The sequence below is a fragment of the Antechinus flavipes genome, chromosome 1, assembly GCF_016432865.1.
Source record: "Antechinus flavipes isolate AdamAnt ecotype Samford, QLD, Australia chromosome 1, AdamAnt_v2, whole genome shotgun sequence".
NCBI lineage: Eukaryota > Metazoa > Chordata > Mammalia > Dasyuromorphia > Dasyuridae > Antechinus > Antechinus flavipes.
In genome coordinates, this window is record NC_067398.1 from 216,769,261 (window position 1) to 216,790,373 (window position 21,113).

A 21,113-nucleotide genomic window follows, 5' to 3' on the forward strand; every position below is an offset into this window, starting at 1 on the left:
GTTGGAAAGAATCATGTTCATCAGTATAATATTGATGTTGTCATGTACAATGATCTGGTTCTGCTCATTTCATTTAGCATTGTAATACTGGAGAAACTGAGGCAAGATAGAGATTAGAGAGTTTTAATATTTCATTTGGGTTTCTGAGAGGGAGATATAGTCTGGAGGCAGAGCAGAATCCATTCTGCCTCCAGGGCAGAATTGGACTTTCATCTCAAAGAATCCAGCATTGAATATGAGATTCCAATGAATTATATATGGCTCTACGTGATCAGGGAAGACAAAGGCAAGAGATGGATTCCAAACACTGGAAAACGATGAGAATTTCCAGGAACGGACCATCAATTTGGTTCTGATAGATTGGGGTAGGACCATAATTCTTGATAATTTAGAAGGATTTAAGAGCCAGAATGTCTGAACTCCCCCTTATCTAAGATTTACAGTTAATAACCTTAGAGTAGCCAGTGCTAAATTATATCAGTACTAATAGTGAGGGAGGGAGGGGGATGTTACCACCAGGGGGGTTGAGTCAGAACAATTCAGGAAACTGAGGCAGAATAATAAAAGGAAACTGTGGCACAACAGCACCAGTTCATGTAAGTCTCCAGGCCTTTCTAAAATCATCTTTCTGATCACTTCTTATAGAACAATAATCCATAACATATACCTTAACTTATTCAGCCATTCTCTAACTGGTGGACATCCATTCAAATTTCCAGTTTCTTGTCACTAAGAAAAAGGCTGCCACAAACATTTCTGCACATGTTCTAGGGACTTATTGTAAATGGAATTGCATTTGGGGTTAAGTGACTTGCCCAGGGTCACACAGCTAGGAAGTGTTAAGTGTTTGAGGACACATTTGAACCCAGGTCCTCCTGACTTCAGAGCTGGTGCTCTATCCAGTGCGCTACTTTCTCTCTCTCTGTCTCTGTCTCTGTCTCTTTCTCCTTACTTCCTCTAGGGTAACTGGGGTAAAATGACTTGGCCAGGATCACACAGTTTGGAAATAAGTGTCTGAGGCACATTTGAACTCGGGTCCTCCTGATTTCAGAGCTGTATATTTTATTATACTTAGCTGTACAAGTATTATTCCCCAGGACTAGTCTGCCAAAGTAGAATTCCCAGGCTAAACTGCAGTAACCCTAGGCCTTTTTTGCCCCCTTCCACCTCCTCCAAGAGCCAGCACTCGCTCCTCCCCTTAGTTTAGAGAGGGAGATTGAAAAGGAGAAATGGAGCGGCTGAAGGGGCGTGTTTGATTTGGCCGTAAGCGGATGCAGTGACGCGTTTCCGGAGGCGTGTAAAGTTTGAGGAAGCGGTGGCCCGGATTTTGCTGTGGGGTCATGGTCTTCTAGTTTGTCTCTCTGGGAGCGCAGGGTGATCCCGGAGGCTGCCCTAGCAAGATTCGTCTGGTTTGTGCTAGGAACTTGGCTCTGCAGTCGCCTCCGGGTAACGCGCGCGTGATACTGCGCGTGCGCTTAGGAACCCGCGCCCCTCCCCCGGCCCCAGCCAGTTGCAGTGGTCGGCTTGGCTGTTTGCCTCTTTCTGCGCTCCGCCGCTGGCGCCTCCGCCGCCGCCGGGCGAGCTCAGCGCGAGCGCGGCTGGCCCTAGCGAGGCAGATGACGGAACGAGCGCCGGCGGGAGGAGGAGGCCGCTGCCAGCTCGAGAGGGTCCCGGGGCAGGAGCGGAATCCACTCCAGCCGCAGCCCCTCCTCTCCGTTCTCTTACTTGCCTCGCCATCCCTCCCAGCCGGCTGGGAAATGGGACCAATATGAGTCCCGAGCTGCCGCCGGAGAAGGAAGAGCAGGCGGCGGCAGCTGCGGCGGTACCCGCGGCTTCAGCGGAGGAGGAGATAGGAGGCGGCATCTGCAAAAAGAAAAGTAGCCGCATTATGCTGGTGAAGAGGATCAGCGCGAAGCTGGGGGGCAGCAGCTCGGTGAGCGCTCCGGAATGCTGGGGGAGGGAATAGGGAGGTAGGGAGGTGGGAAGAGACGCGTGCGTGGGGCCCGGAGCGATGGCACCCCGGTGAGTTTGCGGGCGGATAATTGCAAGCTCTCTCACCAAGCTCCACTTTTATTCTCCACTGGTAGCATCTTTCACACCCCTCACTCCCTGCTCCCAGCCCCCCAATGATTTCGCGATTTCCAGCCTCGTGGGTAACTGGAGAATGGGACGGGGACTCATACCTATAGATCCAATTAGTTTTCAGATCAGAAGGGAGAAGAAACCATTGTTGATGTTAAATGAGAAGGAAGAAAGTTACAGTTGGGAAAACAAAGTTCCTCTTCTGGAGCTTTGCTGTTTTAAGTTTGTGTGCTGTGCAGCATCGAGCACCTGACAGGGATTAATTCATATTTTCTGTGAGAGTCAGGATAGAGTTGTTGATTTTTTGTTTGTTTGTTTGGTTCTCCTCAAAATTAGACTTAAAATTAGGCATGAGCTAATATTTCCCCTGTGTATTGGATCCCTGATATGGGAGGGAAAGCTTACAGACAAACTGCACCTAGTAGCGGGCACATCCCATATCGAGAAAAATGATTACAGCAAGGGAAAACGAAACTTTTAGGCAAAGTTATGTCTGTGTGTGAGTGTGTGTGTTTCACGAATCCTTTGGCAATCTGAAGTCTAGAGACCCCTTCTCAGAATGTTTTTAAATGCATAAAATAAAATACATAGGATTGCAAAGAGAACTAGTAATAATGAAATACAGTTAAATGTGAAAAAAGTTCATAAATCCTCAAATTAAGTACTTCTGAATTAAAGCCTAGTTGGTTTTTTTTTTTTTTTTTTTTTTTGGTTACACTTTTGGGGGGGGGATTATGAATAAATCTTTAAAAACTTAAAAAAATAAACAGGAAGCATTTTTCTGCTAATGCCGTTGGCTTCAATCTTCAAAGACCACCCTGCCAGCAAGTTAGTTTTGAAAATCTGTGAATTATTTTAACTTTCCTGAGGTTTGTCAAAAAACTGGGTCAAGATGACAGGGAGGCAGAATTTTGAACTCTTTGCCAGGAAGAGGAACAAAGTGACAACTTGCTTTAACATTAAATCAAATAGCCTAGATCTCCCAAAAAATGACCTTTCTTCAAATCATATTTTCTTCCTCCTTTCTTTCCTTTCCTTTTCTTTCCTTCCCTTCCTCTCTCCCATTAGTGATATTTTTCAGCTTTTTGATACTGGTGTTCTCAATGAATTTTTTCATTTCTTTGGCAGTCTAGGCACAATAGCCTTTGCTTCCCGTTTGGGCCTTTGTGGCCCACAATTATATAATTCTAAATTTGGAATGTCTCTTGGAGGGAGTGGTTTAAGTGTTCTTGAGTCTAGACCTGGGGGAAAAGAGGTGGCAGAACAATATCATTTGGTAATTCCATACAATTTGTTTGCTTTTAAAACAATTAGAAAGCACTGAAAAGATTGTAGAAATTTTGAAGCCATATGAAAAAGTTTTTTTTTAAATTAAAGTAAACAGAAATTGGAATGGTGGGATTATGTGCAAGTTTTTTAGTAACTTATACAGATCTAAAGTTACTACTTAGGAGTATAAACTGGTTTGAGTCTTAGGCCATTAGTTATTTCACTTAACATCAATCCTTAGTGGGTTAGAATAGAATCTTAAAAGCTTTTCCAACTCTAAAAAAAAAAAAAATCCAATTTTTTACATAAATGACTGATATGTTGAAATGTTGAAAGGCAAAGGTACACCACAGAATTGTTGTGGTAGTAGTAAATAGAAATGTGAATATATATATTTTTTAAATGTATAATAGTAATGATAAAATAGGGGCAGATAGGTGATACAGTGGATAGAAAGCTAGATCTGGAGTCAGGAAGACCTGAGTTCAATGTAGCCTCAGATGTTCTGTGACCTTGGACAAGTCATTTAAACTTGTTTGCTTCAGTTTCCGCATCTTTAAAATGAGGAAGAAATGGCAAACCATTCTTTGCTAAGAATATCTTACATGGGGCCACAGAGTCAGACACCACTGAAACAAATGAAAAATACCTAAAAAGTAACAAGAAAGGTCTGCTGTTGTAGCTCCCTCATGGGGAATGTATCTTAAAACTATTGGTCCCTTTTTTCTTTGACACAACATTATTTCTCTACTTCACAGATAAAAAACAAACCAAAAAAACCTCAGTTCTCAGAAGTATACAAGACAGAGTAAGAGAAAAAGAAACCTTCAAATGGCATCCACTTGAATGTTTTTGTTCCTTTATGTCATAAAAAAAGCGAGCTAATCAGTTGACTTTGTTAGTGATAATAAGTTTCTAAATAAATCTTGACCTCACAAATTTTGACACTTTTTTTGTTCTTATTAATTTTTGTTTTTCTTAATACTTCCTTTAAAGTAATGTCAGAAAGTTTATGTGCAAATTTTTAATTGCAACTAAATTTCTCAGTGTCACTGGACCTGGGAATATATACCATGAAGGGTATTAGAAAATGGGTTGACCTCCATTTGACAGTAACTAGGACACATTTCCAAAGTGTTGGCTATATTTAATAAGGGGAATGGCATGTTGATTTGGCTGTGTGGCATAAGAGCACCCACACATTTTTTGCACTAATGTAACATATAAATAAGTTCATTGCTGAATTTGTTGCCTAAATAATTTTTTTGCTTCCCAAATGTTGCATTTTCTTTACCTTATATTTAAGAAAATTAATTTATATTTGTTTTTATACAGGAAATATTCTTTCACAAATGCCAATATATTCCTCTAGTATTTGAATTGGGGATGGGGTGAAGTGATTGAGAGAGTGGATTATGTAGTATACCTAGTGCCTCTTTGCTTACTTAGATGGTAATTTGGTTAGAGTGGTTTGTTTTGTCATTGAGTGGACAATTTTTTTTTTTTTTTTATTTGAAGTTTTTGTTATTCTGAACTTAACAAAGATTGTTAACAGGAAACATTCATTTCTGTATATAAAGAAAAAGAGATTACAAATGAAATGGTGACTCCAATATGTGCAGGTTGTTTACCTTTTAAAAAAATAAATTATTTGGGGCAGCTAGGTGGCACAGTGGATGAAGCACCAGCCCTGAAGTCAGGAGAACCTGACTTCAAAATTGACCTCAGACACTTAACACTTCCTAGCTGTGTGACCCTGGGCAAATCACTTAATCCTAATTGCCTCAGCAAAAAGTAATAAAAAAGTAAAAAAAAGTTATTTGAATGCATGTCCATTAGTTGGAGAATGGCTGAATAATCATGTTATATGAATATTATGGAATATTATTGTTCTCTAAGAAATAATCAATGGGGTGATTTCAGAGAGGCCTGGAGAGATATATATGAACAGATGCCAAGTGAAATGAGCAGAATCAGGAGATCATTATACATAGCAATAGCCAGATTATATGATGATCAATTCTCATAGATGGCTTTCTCCAACAGTGAGATGATTCATGCTAGTTCCAGTGATCTTGTGATGAAGAGAGTCATTTGTACCCAGAGAGAGGACTGTGGGAACTGAGTGTGGATCACAACATAGTATTTTCACACTTTTTGTTGTTATTTGCTTGTATTTTGTTTTCTTTCTCATTTTTTTTTCCTTTTTGTTCATATTTTTCTTGTGTAGCATGACATTTGTGGAAATATGTGTGGAAGAATTGCACATGTTTAACATATATTGTATAACTTGCCTTCTATGGAAGGGAATGAGAGGGGAAAGGAGGGAAAAAATTTAGAACACAAGATTATGTAAGGGTGAATGTTGAAAATTATCCATATATGTGTATGTATATATAATATATACACATATATATTATATATACATATATGTATATAGAGAGAAAATAAAAAGCTTTAATTAAAAAAATAAGTTATTGATATTTTTTGTTTTTACATTAAATACATTTCCCTCTGAATCATTCTCCTTTCCTTTGAGAGTGAGCAATTATTTTGATGCCCTAGCTTTTTTTTTTTTTTAAATTAAAGTGGTTTTTTTTTTTTTTTTTCCCAAAACATGTGTGTGGATAATTTTCAACATTCACTCTTGCAAAACTTTGTGTTCCAAATTTTTCCCTTCCTTTCCTCTATCCCCTCCTAGATAGCAAGTAATGCAATTGCACAAGTTAAATGTGTATTCTATGCATATTTCCACAATTATCATAAACAATATTTTATAATAGTTTTTTTTTTTAAGAAAAAAGAGAAGGGAAAATAATTAGCAAACTCAATCAGTGGATCAAACAAAAAAATTCTGACATAATGTAATACCCCACATCTGAAACCTCCTACCCTTGCAGAAGATTGTTGGGGAACCATTTCTCTTCTTTGGGACCCAAACTTGTTCTTTCCAATTCTGCAACATTTACTTTTAATTAATTTCTTGTTGTTATAGTCATTATGTGTGTTGTTTTTTTGGCTCTGCTTACTTTACTTTATATTTGTTCATATAGATCTTTAATTCTTGTTTGTATTGATCATTGATTGTCTATCAATTTGCCATTGAAATATAGCATATTAATACTCTATTACTACATGTACCACATTTAGTTTAGCCATTCTTCAGTGAGTGGGCATCTACTACAAAAAGTGCTGCTATAAATACTCAGGTGTATTTTCTTTTTGTCATATAACCTCCTTAGCATTTATGCCTTGCAGTGGAATTTCTGGGTTTGGATATTTTCTATTCAATATTTCCATAATTCCAAATTACTTTCCAGTTGTAGTTGTACCAACTCACAGCTTTACCAACAATGTCTTAATGTGCCTATCTTACTGTGTTTATCTTCCCATATCATTGACTATACTTTTTTTATTTTTTTGTCATCTTTGCACATGAGATAAAATCTCAGGGTTGTTTGATATATGTATTTTATTATTAATGATAGGGAATATTCTTTAATATATTTATACTTTTCAATTTCATTCTTGAGAAATGTTTGTTCATATCCTTTGATTACTTCTCGATGTTGGGGAATGATCTTATAAATCTTATAAATTTCTGTTCAGTCAGTCGGAAAACTAGTATTTATTAGGTGTCTCTTTGTGCCAGGCACTGACTGTACTAAACGCTGGGTATACAAGAAAGGTGAAAGACAGCCCCTGCTCTTCAAGGAGTCTAGTAGGAAAGAAAACATGCAACTGTACAAATAAGATAAATACAGGATCAGTGGAGATAATCAACAGAGGATGGCAAAAAGATAGTGGGAAAGACTTTTTGCAGAAAGTGGGGCTTTTAACTGAAGCTTGAAGGAAGCCGGGAGGCAGAGATGAGGAGGGAAAGACTGGAAGATAAGGAAAGGGCAGATTATTAAGGGCTTTATAAGTTAAATAGGATTTTCTATTTGTAGGTGAGAGGGAGTGTGACAGCTTTGTGTGTGTGTGTGTGTGTGTGTGTGTGTGTGTGTGTGTGTGTATGTGTATGTGTCTATCTGTCTGTCTGTCTCTGTGTCTATGTCTGTATACGTGTGTTTTTGACTTAGTTATCCTTGATCTTTAGGAAGCTCAATTTAACAGCTGAGTGGAAGATAGCCTATGTGGGAGAGACTAGAGGCAGACTATTGGAATAGCCGAGGCATGAGGTGATAAGCATCTATACCACAGTGGTAGCAGCATTCTGGGAAGTGGAGAGGGGGCATAAAAGAGCATATTTAAGAGAGATTTTTCAAAGATAGAAATGAGAGGACTTAGCAGTAGATTAGATATGGGGGTGGGGTGAAGTGAGGAGTCCAGGATGACATATAGTTTGTGAGCTGGAATAACTGGGTGTCTGGTAATAATGCCCATGGCTAAATTTTTAGGGAAATTAGGAAGAGGAGGGTTTTGGGAAGGGGGGGAGGGAATGAGTTCAGTTTTGAATGTGATTAGTTTTAGATGTCTAGAGGATATCTAGTTTGAGATATCCAATAAGCTCATTGTGGTGCTAGAGCCAGATAAATATATCTGAGAATCATCAGTGTAGAGATAATTCAGTGCAGAGGAACCGATGAAATCATCAAGCAAAATAATATAGAGGATCCAGAATAAGACCTCAGCAGTCCCCCAGAGATAGTGAACTGGATGAGAGTGAAGATCCAATAAAGAGCCTGAGAAGTGGTCATACAAGTAATAGTAGCAGAAGAACCAAGAGAGCAGAGAAGAAACTATCCAAAGGCTTTAGAGAGGTCCAGATAGATAAGGATTTAGAAAAGGCCATTGGATTTGGCAGTTAGATCAATTGGAGAGAACATTTTCAGTTGAATGCTGAGGTTAGAATCCCGATTTTGGAGTGTTAAGAGAATAAGAGAAGGCATCTGTTGGACACCTTCTCAAATAGATTAGGTAATAAAATAAAATAAGCCAAAGACGAAGCTATGTGTCTAATACATCTGTTTTGCTCTTCTAGTTTCTTGTCCTTTGGACAAGTTTTCTTATATACTCCTTTGACATCTAGTTAAGAATCCCTGGTCTAAGGAAATATAGTTCAGATTAAAATCTTTCCCTCCCTCTCTCCTTTTGCTTCCCTCCCTTTTTCTCTCTATCTCTATCTCATTTGAGTTTGGGAGAGTGGGTTGAGGGCATTTGGGTGCATGTCTCTTGGCATCTTATTGCTTCACCATCTGGGAGAGATTACATGCCATTTCTTTTTGTAGCTTAAATGGAATTAATTCCTTAACACATTCTGTTTGTTTTTCCCTTACTGCCGGCCATTCTTTCAAATTCTTTTAAAAAAAAGCATATTTGTGCTATTTTAATGAATATGGAATGTTGTCCAATAATCATATCTCTTAAATAGATAATAATGCTAATATAGTGATTGTGTTTTACTTTAGGAACACATGAGTATGGGAAGCTAAGGAGTTAGTTTGTTGGGTGTAATAAAGTAAGTTTATGATAAGACTAAGATGAATGTTCAGTTTTATTGATCTAATTTAATTTTATCTATTTTGGGTCATTTGTACAGTCATTAATTCATGACTAGTATTAATTCTATTTTCCTCTCACATTTCTCCATATTCACTCAAATTTTTGCCTAGTTCCAATATCATATTGCCAATAAAATTTGATCTGGTTAGTGGGGTTTTTTTTTTTGGAGGAGTCTCCAGGGGTCAGTAGATAATTTGCTAAAGAAGATGGCACTTTTGATAAGAATTCATACATACCTTGGCTAATTCCTCCACTTAGAATAGAACATGAGTTCACGCAAATTATTAATTTTGGACCAAACAAATAAATGATAGAATTGCAATGTAAGTATTCTTTTTCCAAAAAGGCCATTTGAGGAAATGCTAGTGTGAAATTGTGAATGAGATGGTGTAGTAGATAAAGTGAGAGTGCTAGATTGACAGTCAGGAAAACCTGAATTCAAATGACCTTAGACCAGTGGTGTGTTAAAGCCAACTCACTTTGCTGATTTGTTGTCACCATTTACCTTTCAGAAATTGGTAAATACTATAAAAAAGCTCTTGTTTTATTTGTTTATTGTTGAGGCTTAAAGTGATAGAGAAAATGTAAATCAAGACTAAACTTCAAAGTGCATTTTGAACTCATTCTGTGCTCCCTAATCACTAAATCTTTACCAGCAGCACAACATTGTCTCAGACAATAACTCTGGGTCAAATCCTTTGGCTTCTGTTTGTCTTAATTGTCTCATCTATAAAATGGGAATAGTAATATCATCTATCTTCTAGTTGTGAGAATAAAATGCTTTTGAAGTACTTTGCAAATTTTAAAGTGCTATATAACTGGTATTGTTATTCCTACTGACAACATCCCTATTCAGTATTAATGGTATTGTATCCTATAATGAGACAAAGTACAAAAATGCTACCCACATGATAGCATCATGTACCCTTTAAAATTTTTTTTCTTTATGTTTTAATGAGTTTCAGAAAACCACAGATACACATGAATATCATGGGACTGAAAATGAAGTCTTTCTAAACTGAATGGAATGGGTAAAATTACCATCATCAAAGAAAATGTTCAGAGAATTATCTTTCAGTTATGGAAATCAGTGCCATCTTACAATTTACCCTTTTTATTCTACAAAGCATTTATTTTTTCCTTTAGTGGCTTGAGGTTTTTCCCCTGATTGGGTTTGGCTTCAAGCTATAATTCTTTGATCTCAAGTCCAGCTCTTTCTTCTTCCTTAAATTCATGAGCTTTCAGTCCTTATTTACTATGTGGCTTCCCTAATGTCAGCCCCATCTTTTACTAAGTTTGTAGATGAAGGGGATTCAGTGATCATAGTTTGCCAGATTTAGCAAAGTACTTAATAACTTTTTATTCATTCTGTACCAACAATGTCCATTGTTTTTGATTTGATTCTTGTTTTTCTTTTAATGTTACTTTTTTTGGATATTAGTTATAGAAGAAAAATCTCTTTAGCTACTGCTTACTGTCTAATGTTTTAGCTAATTTACTAATACTCACTTTTTTATTAATATCCAATGATTTTAGCTAAGTGATTATTAACAGTATTCCTGCTTGGAGTGAGATGATCCCAGTTAGAGTATTTATAGGTATTCATAATATTTGTTTATTTAGCTCAATAGTATTTTATTTTTTCAAACACATGTAAAGATAGTTTTCAATGTTCATTTTTGGATCCTTTATCTTCCAAATTTTTCTCCCTTCCTTGCCTGCCTTCTCTCTTCCAAGGCAGCAAGTAATCTAATGTCAGCAAAATGTGCAATCCTTTTAAACATATTTCCATATTTGTCATGTTGTGCAAAACAAATCAGACTAAAAAGGAAAAAAAAAAAGAAAAAACAAACAAACAAAAAAAGATGGAAAGTACTATGGTTTGATCCACATTCAATTTCCATAGTTCTCTCTCTGGATGGTATTTTTCATGCTACATCCATTGGAATTGTCCTGAATCACCCCATTGTTGAAAAGAGCCAAGTTCATCACAGTTGATGATCACAAAATCTTGTTATTGCAGTGTATAATGTTGTTTTGGTTCTGCTTACTTTACTTAGCATCAAGTCTTGTAAGTCCAATAGTTACTTTGCCTAACTGAATTAAACAGTTTCCTACTCTTAGTTTGATTACCAAAAGCAAAACTCTTTTTATCATAGGAGGAGCCCTCATTGACGTTGTCTTCTTTTAAAGCTGGTAAGGTAAGTTTGATTGAAGTGAAAGTCCAGATCAGGACTTTTGTCTCCTTGGCATTGATTAAACCTGTGTAAAGTATTTAGTACAATTGGAGCAAAGGGCTTGAGATCAGAACATTGTCCTAGTATTATTTTTTTAGTATTATCTCAAGACTTAAGACTTTGTATATGCTTCCACATCAGCACTTTGTTTTTTGTTCTTCTGGCTTTGCTTTCTTCACTAGCATATTCTTATAAGTCTGTGTGTATTTTTCTAAGTTCTAAATATTTGTTGATGTTGTGGCACTAATAATCTAGTAGAATCTTGACATAATAGACCTGGAGCTGGAAGGAATCTTAGAAAGCATTTAGTTTACTTTCTTTTCACTCCCTCATTTTATTGTTGAGTAAACTGAGGTCTGAGGAGTTTAAATGACTTGTTCAAAAGTCACAAGTCAAATGAAATCAACAAAACATGGGCATATCTTGAAGTTATTTCTGATTCAGTTACAGACCACTAACAGTAAAACAAATATCTCAGTAAAGCAAATATTGCAATAAAGTGAGTCATATAGATTTTTTTGTTTCCCAGTACAGTTTTGTTTATGTTGTACCGTAGCCTTTTAAGTGCAAATAGTATTATGTCGTCAGAAAAATATACATACTTTAGTTAAAAAAGGCTTTATTGCTAAAAGATGCAAACGATTGTCTGAGCTATCAACAGCCAGTAGTCTTTTTGTTGGTAGATCTTTCCTTGATGGTTATGACTGCTGATGGATCCCAGTGTTAGTTGATGAAAGTTGGGGTAGTTGAGGCAGTTTGTTAAATTAAGACACCAATGATGTTTGCTACACTGACTTTCACTTGAACACCCAGTGGCCATTGTAGGATAATTAATTGTCCTAATTTCAATATCTTTATGTCTCAGTGAATTGGGAGGCCTGAGGAGAGGGATTGAGATAAGGGAGTGGCCATTGGTTCCACAGTTAGAATATACTTAAACTTTATTAAGTTCTCTATCTTACATGGATATGGTTTGTGGTATCCCACAACAATGACAGTAGCACCATCAAAGATCACTGATCATAAATCATCAAAACAGAATAATGATGAAAATATTTGAACTATTGGAGGAGTTACCAAAGTATGACAGAGAAACAAGGTGAGCACATGTTGGAAAAATGGTGCTTAAACTTTTGCTAAAGAAGGGTTGTCATAAGTTTCAGCATCTGTGAAGCATAATAAAATGTAATGTAGTAAAATGAGGTATGCCTATATTAAACTTTCATTATGTGTCAGATCTTGGGGATACAAATAAAGGCAAAAGACAGCCCTTGCTCTCAAGGAGCTCAAAGGAGGCAATATTTGAACCCAAAATTTCTCATGTCAAAGTCAGCACTATTTTTTTTATATACAGTTTGTTCAGCCCTTACTTAATTGCTGACCATGTGTTTAGTTTCTAGATTTTCCTTTTCATAAACAAACCTGCTTTGAATATTTTTGCATCTTTGCTTTATAAACCCAACAAGAGACCTTTGGGTCAAAAGAATAAATACATAAAGATGAAAAATGGTATTTTAGAAAGTCTTTGGTTGCCTCATGATGGTATTTAGATGACTGTTCTTGTTGACTCTGGCCATGGCAAGACCTATCATGCTGGAGAGGCAACTTGATGATGGACTGTGGGATTGGAGTCCAGGTTTCACTGACTAAGCCTAGCACATTTCACACCCTATCATGCTCTAAATTCAACCCAAACCAAGTTTAGAGAAACTCATTTCAGGCCATCTATGAGCAATTTTTTGTTTGAGAAAATTCTATGTGGAGGAAGTACTCACACTTAAGAAATCAGTGATACCTATATTGAAGCAATAGGAGAGCAGTATTCAGGATCAGAGGGCAAATTGTTCTGTAGTCAGGGAAGCCTGTTTTAGAGGATATTCACAGTAATCCGTGCATAAGGATGTGAAAAAGAAAAAGGATGTTGGAAATAAGATTAGCGAAGAAAGTGTAACTAGAAATGACATTTTGAAGTTAATAATGCAATGCTTCCTGATTAAATATGACTGAAAGGAGGAAGCAGTCAAAAATGACTTTGGGGAGATTCCAGCTGGGAGAGCCCATGGGGTCAGATTGGTGATGCCAGTCAGTCAATAAACATTTATTTAGCACCTACTATGTGCTAGGAACTGTGCAAAATTTGAAGGATGAGGTCTTAACAGGTTTTTTATCATTGTTCTCTTTTGATTAATGATTGTTTTCTATTGTATAGGTAGATAGGTAGAGCATTTATTAAGCATTTAATATTGGCTGGATATTGTGCTAAGCTCTGGGGACACAGATAAAATAAAATGAGGCTGTATCTGCCTTCAGGAATAATTCTAAATTGGCACTATTATATTTTGGGTTTCTTATCAGAAGGTTTGCCACCTGGTAAAGATTTTTACAAGTGTTTCTTCTAAGTTAGTGGTGCTAGGGAGGATATGAGAAATTTGAATAAATTTGGGACCATGTACCCTTCTGTTCACCAGACAGCTTCACTTAAAGACTTTTCTCTGAAACTAAGTATTCTTATCTCTGTCAATCTATAGGTTGATTTTTTATTTTATTTTATTTTACCACAGAGTTCCAAGAGAAGCGATGTATGACAGAAAGTTGGTGTAGGAATTAAGAAAATTTGAATTCATTTTTGGGATGTTCTGCAGAGGGCCAGTATTGAATAAGTCTATGAACTGCAAGAGTCTGGTCCAGGTATTATTTGAGACCTGCTTTCTGTTAGCATGAGAGATTCAAATTATTTGCTCACCATATCCCTAACAATGAATTATAAAGATAAACTTGATACATTTATAATAATCTTGATGGAGAACGCATGTGACAGGAACAAGGTATTTTAACTGTACTTATACTTGAGATAAGTATGATAAATTTAATATGATAATTTCTGCTATTTACTACTTTGTTTTGACAATACTTTGGAACTGATAAAAATCAAAACTTATTTTGTTGGTATTGATGAGCATCACAACTATGCTATTTATAATTTTGTGTAAATAAGTACCTTAGTATTGATAGTTAATGTGGATACTGAAATGTCAAAGTATGGATTGTGAATTAACCCTGGAAGTATATGATGTCATCTAATGGTAGCTAGTAATATTGGAACACTAGCCTAAAAGGTAAATTAACACTGACCCTCAGATTAATAAACTGATTGCAAAGCATATCTTCTCCCTGGCCTCAGATATTAATTCACACTCTCGGTATTCACTGGAATTGGACTCCAACGCCAACAATGTTCAGGTTCTTTGACCCTGACAAGTTACTTTAACTTCTTAATATTCTAAGCAACTGGCTAACATTTATAACTGTAGAGAACATTTTGGACCTGTATTGTAGATGAAATTTCTTCATCTAGGATTGTCCAACGTAAGTGAAATTCAAGATCCAGTATTTATCCCTAAGGATATTTTTAATTTATCTCTTGAGTGTTAATTCTCTGCTGTACAAAAATAGCTGTCTCCATTTCCTATCTCTGATGGACATCAGATCTTCTGCTTTTGAGACTTCTCTGTTATTGTCTCTATCATGTTGTTATATTTTGCCACCTTGACTATACAACTTCCACTGAACTGATAGGTCTTTCTTAGGGGTATAGGGAAACTGGAAAGACCAATTTAGGAAGAATTTTTCATCTTCTAGGCTGCTATTATCCTAATATACTTAGGCTTATAGCTTTAGTGTTGGAATGACTCAGAGATATCTAGTCTGATCTTTCTCTTCACCTCCTCCATTTTACAGTATAAGGAAAAGGTCAGAGAAGTAATATTACTTCGCAGGTCAAAGAGATGGTGTCTAGAATTGAACTCTGAACTTTTATGCTCTGACTGCAAATTCTGGGATTGAACCCTGACTCTGACTGCAAATTTCATACTTGCATTGTACTGTGCTGTTTCTTGCTGGTCCTGCCATTGAGTAATATTAAATTCAACAAACATGGATGAAATGCCACTTGTATGCCCAAAGTACTCTCTGTCCCTTGCTAATCTATAAAATTTTTATTGGATCAATCATCCATAGTGAATTACTGGTTGGGGCTCTTTTGCACAGTTAATGCCATGCTTATTTTACATCATCTTCCCTAGTTTGTTAGCATCTGGCTTGATCCAAAAGAGCATGCTGAACCTGTGGGGTAAAGTGTAGACTATTCTGTTGCCTCAGGCATATATAAGCAGAAATTGAAGTTCTTATTTCTGCACTTTGGTTGCTACTGTTATTTCATCCCCACCACCTTTCTCCTCAGTGAAGGATGTGCCACTGCCTGAAACTACTATATTTCATTTTGTTTGAAGCAAATCTACCAAGCTAAGAAAGGGCTATAAAATTATCACTGAGTATAAGTTGCTTGATATTGCATAATATTGTATTTTGTGGGAAAATATTGGGTTTCTATATTATGCGTGAATGCTCCTTCCAGAAACCCTTTCCTGATCTCTGCAATTATTATTTTCTCCTTGAAATTACTTTGTATTTATTCTTTACAGAGTTTATGTATAATTTTATCTCTGTGTGCTATTTTCTTTCTGTAATGTAAAATATAAACTCCTTGATGTATAGTAGTTGCTTAGTAAATGCTTTTCTAATTAAATCTATGTGTATTTTGAAATAGGCAAAACATAGACTTTTGAGATGTCCTTACTCTGCAAATATATGTACGACAGTGATGATTATGTGCCAATACTGTTGGTTGGTTCTGTTACTAAATTCCCAGCATATAGGGATTTGAAGATAAAACATTCAATAGATAGTTGAACTCCCTCTTATACACAGAACACTCTGAGATTATTTCAGCAGTTGATTCTCCCCAGAAAATTATCTAAGCCATGTGACTTGAACAGTTGAACAGTAAATTTAATCTCGTGTCCTCACCTTATGCAGTTGTTCTGGCATTAAATTAGGTTGGGCGGGTTGGAGAAAAAAGTTTCAGCCAGCTCATTTATTTTGTGTCATCTTTGTATTCTAAATATAATTCAATATGTGTAATGGAATCTTCCGTCTTGACTCAAGTGCTTTTAGGAAGAATAGGCATTTTTTAGCTTAACATTTAACTGAGAAAAAAGATGAATTTCTGCTAAAAACTGAAAAATCTACAAAGTAGATAGTTTTCACATTTGTTTTTAACTGAGTTGTACCCCAGAAATGATCTATTGAAACATTATGAGTAATGACTAATATGTCCTTGTTACCAATTGCATTTTACATGGGATTAAAGCAGATTTAAGTAGTTCAGGCTTTTCTGAAATGTAGTGGCAAATTATGTAACAAAGCTATATTAACCCTTTTTTTGCATATGATATTAGTAAAAAAAAAATCACATCCACCTGTCTGATGATTAGATCAGCTGTCATTGAACATGAAATATATTAAAATGTTTTGTAGAAAGATGAATTCTAGACAACAAACAGAAATTGATCAGTCAGCACCTGATTATTTATATCATTGCTTTTCAAAAAAACTTCTCTGGTATTTTTGTTGTTGTTGTTGTTCTTGGTGTGCATATGTATGTGTATATATACATTTTGTCATTACATAGATTGCTCCTCAAGAAATAGTTTGTAGAGACAAATCTATCCTGCAAAATAGGATGTGATTATATTCTCTATTTTCTTATGTGTAATCTTATATTTAAATAATGATGATTATTCATCTCCAAATAGTTTGAATAGATTGAGGGAAATATTAAAAATCCTGAAGTGGGTGCCTTGTACATTTGACTTTGTTACTAACTGGATGGGGTGGGGGTGTATCTGTGTGTGTGCGCACACGCACGCTTGCATGTATATCTTTAGACAAACTTGAAAATTACAAGTATCATAGAATACATTATTTAATTTCTTTAAAAATCAATATTTTGACATTTCCCTCTCGTACACACACACACACACACACACACACACACACACACACACACACACCTTTAACTGAGGCAATTGGGGTTAAGTGACTTTGCTCAGGGTCACACAACTAGGAAGTATTAAGTGTTTGAGGCCATTTTGAACTCAGGTCCTCCTGACATCAGGACTGATGTTCTATCCACTGTGCCATCTAGCTGCCCTCCTTGAACACATAGTTTAAAAATTTTTCATATGCAGTGTTGTAATTTTGAATGCATATTTGATTATTATTAGGTATTGCATTTAGTTAGGATATGCTGGTAATAGGGAATTTCCAGGTGAGGAAACTCCCTTTACCAAAGCAAATCTGTACTTTCTTAATAACTGATAATCCTAAGAGAGTTGCTTAGAACAGTTCTTCTCAGAATGTAGTCCAGAGAATCCTGGGGATGGAGGGAGGATGTCTCTGAAACCCTTTCAGAGAATTTACAAATTCAAAATTAGTTTTAATTCTAATTTGTAATATTTCTAATGTAGCAAATATCTTAAATATAACCCCAGTAAATAAAACTCTTTGGACAGATCCTCAACTAATTTAATAGCATAAAGATACTGAGAACAAAAGTTTGAGATTCACTGGCCTAGAGGATTTATGTTAATTGACTTGCTTGGATTCACACAGCCACTGTGTTCACCCTGTGTTTAGCACAGTGCCTGGAAAGTGCTTAATTTGTTGAGTGCTTGATATAGTTAGGACTTGGACCCCGCTTTTCCTGGCTTTGTAATTAACTCTTTCTGCTATACCATACAGTCTTTTGTCTCATAGTGTAGTGTGTTAAACTTATTTTAGGGTTATAATGGCTATAATAATGCTTATAATAATTCACATTTATATAATAACTATAAAAATAATTAGCATTTCAAAACTGGGATTTAAATTCAGGAATTTGATTTACCATTCTGGGCTCTTTTCTCTATATAGGGCTCCCTTTACACTGATTTCCAAATTCCTCTTTCCCCCAATGTGTACATTTTAGATATTTGTTGAGTACTCACAGCACCCACGATGCTGTTAAACTACTTTCACATTTCCAAAGCTTACATTGACGCTCATAGAATCTAATGGGTTAGAAATTTTATGGAATTGTCAGAATGCTGGATATTTCTATAGTGGGTTTGTGCTCTGAGTTTATAGTGTAAAGGATTTTCAACTGAAAAAAGACTTATGGCCTAGATTCTGGTAAATATAAACCAGTATTGAGCAAATCCTCTATACTGAACACAGCCGCAATTACAGAAATCTATAGTAATAATCTCTAAATTCTTAAAATGTTTTGAAGAGGAACAAAAATTAGTTGTATGAAACAATAACAAATGATACAAATAAGAAAGTACTTTATCTCTGATTTATGTGAGGTTGAGTAACATGTATAAGAAGGACAAGGAGAGGCATGTCAGTCAGAACCAAAGTAGTCTTGGAATAAGTAGAATTTGAGCTGTTTGGCCTGGTAAAATTTGGTTACATTGAGAACATTCCAGTTAAGTTTTAGGTGGCCAACCAGTTCTCCTCTGTACTGCTCTTTTTTTTAGTACTTTGAAATTCATTCACATTGTTGCTAACTATGCCATTTGTCTTTTTAAACCTTTCAGCCCTAACAGTGGAATGAAAAGATTTGTAACCTCTTAGAAGAACCCTAAGTTATATTGGACTAGAGAATGGGTGGGTAGGTGCGTGGAGCTAGAGGGCTTCTCTTTTGTGAAGGGAATAGGAGTGGCAGCAGAAGAGCATTATTACTCTTAGAAATTTCTTCAAGCCTGACTCCTGGAAAATCATTTGCCTTAACTCTAACCCTTCCCCTGCTATTATCTCTTTCTGCCCAACATCCTCAAGATATCCGTGACCCAGAGCACATATACCACAAGTCTAGCCTAGATGGGCTGTTTCAGATTTCCCTCCTCTTGTAGATAGGCAGCATAGCTTAGTTGTCCAGAGTTTCTTGTCTAACCATCTATTAGTTCTGAGAGTACCTGGTTCTGAGGCTGAAAGCTGCCAGGTGGATTGTATCATTAGAGATGTGGTTCTCTAAGGTTTTTTCTTCAAACCCCCTTTAACAGAAAAAAAAAAAGTTTTGTGAACCTCCAGAGTAATTTAATGTACCACTCTTAACCATTCTTTTAGATATATTCATTAACTGCTTACAGTAACTATAATGATAAACTTTGTTCTAAAAGATCTAAATTAAAATTTACATTATATGACAAAAATATAATATTTTATTCTGGCAATTAAATATGGAATTATAAAACCAATATGACAAGACCTCGTGCTCACTTACACATTACAATACATTAATTTTCTTTATGTATTTTTTGTTTAGTATAAATAACATTTTTACGATTTGGAAGATGCTTACCAATCTAATAATTAATATTTATGTATATACTTACATATGTTAAGTATGTAGCTATATCTATATCCATATACTTAATTTCAATGTTGGATTTTTTTATTTGAGCAAAGATTTGCAATATTTGGCTAAGTACCAAACATAATATTAAGTCTGTTTCTGTGTCATGTTTATTTTTGTATCTTGATTTAAAACCGGAGCAAAGTGAACAAGCTTGCTATCACATATATGTGATAGAAAATGGTAGAATTTTTATAAGCTCTGTTCCTGAGAGAGAAATTCATTTTTCTTTTTAGCCACCTAGCCAAGTCAATGAAAATGGATCATTAATTAAAATATAAAATATTTACTTCTCTGCTGTCTAATGACAAGCATTGTATTATGCACTTAAGATTCAGTTGTATACATTACTTTATTTTTAGCAGTGTTTTTATATAAACCTTTGTAAGTAAAAAAAAATTTTTTTTAGTTATTACTTTCTTGTTTTCTGTCACTGGCACATTGGTTATACTCACAAAAATGCTATTGAATGAATGACTGTCCACTATTACCAACCAATTCATTTTAAACTCTGCCTAAAAAAAAGAATAGTAACATTAAGTGGAGGAAAAGTTTAAATCAGAAAACAATCTTAATACTGCAAGGAGAGGCAATATAACATTTCTTTCTTTAGAACACTTGTGATGGTCCATTATGGTTTTGAGATGGCTTGTGACATGTTATCCTCATATAGCATTTTAAATTCCAAATTCCCCCCCTCCCCAAGTCAGTAAGCAATCTGATATAGATTATACATGTACAATCATATTAAATATATTTCCATATTAGTCATATTATGAGGGAAAAATCAGAACAAAAGAGAAAAATCATGAGAAAGGGGAAAAAAAGTGAAAATAATATACTTCAAGCTGTTCTTTCAATAGTATTTTCCTTCATGATTTTTTTGGAATTATCTTAAATCACATGATAAAATATTTCTTAAATATATAAGATGTTGGGGAAAACTTTCCTTTTCTGAGGATCAGAGAAAGTGTAAGATATTTGCTTTGGGTGGTGAATCGGATAACTGTCAATGGGAGAATACAGAGCTGCTCAGCTCCTTAGTTTGTCTTTTCTCTGCAAAGGAGAATGACCTTTTCACACTATAAATGACAGAACTAGGAATGACTAACAGAGAGCTGATAGCCAAGATGAGTAAGAAGATCTTAGGAGAGTATTGTAATTGTTCTTGGTGACCTGGGCCCATGTGAACTATATCCTCAGGTCTTAAAGAACTGGTGGATTTCATTGCTGAGTCACTGTCAGCGTTATTTCAGAAAATGGGAAAGATACCATAAGACTGGAGAAGCAGATGCTGTCCTGATTTAAAAAAAAAAAATGAAGAGAACCAAATCTGCTAACTAATCTAGGCCAATGAGTTTAAGTTTAATTCCAGGGAGAAATTATTGAAAGGATTATTAAATAGATAGTTGTTGAATATCTGGAAGGGGAAAGCATTTATTACAAAGAGTCAGCATGACTTCAAGAATGAGTTATCAGAGATTAACACCAATTCCTTTTTTTGTTGTTGTTGGGCAGAATTACTTAAGTAGTAGGTAAGGGACTGCAGATAGTGTTTAAATTTTAACAGAGTTTTTGATCAAATATATTCTTGTGAAGAAAGTAGAAAGGTGGGTTAGATCATAATACAGATTCAGAACTACTTGTTGACTTGGTGGATTGAGTTCATGGTTCAACATGAGCATAATAGGAGGTTTCTAAAGGAGTGCACCATGGAACTG

General features: G+C 35.7%; 1 protein-coding gene across 1 annotated transcript in view; it reads left to right on the plus strand.

The window, feature by feature from the left end:
- Positions 1-1,341: 1,341 nt before the first annotated feature.
- MFSD14B (major facilitator superfamily domain containing 14B) overlaps positions 1,342-21,113 on the plus strand; it is a 77,943-nt gene continuing 58,171 nt past the window's right edge. Inside the window, exon 1 of the mRNA XM_051996700.1 lies at positions 1,342-1,933. Coding sequence (XP_051852660.1) covers positions 1,769-1,933 — 165 coding nt within the window. The 5' untranslated portion in view covers positions 1,342-1,768. The remainder of the gene's footprint in view (positions 1,934-21,113) is intronic.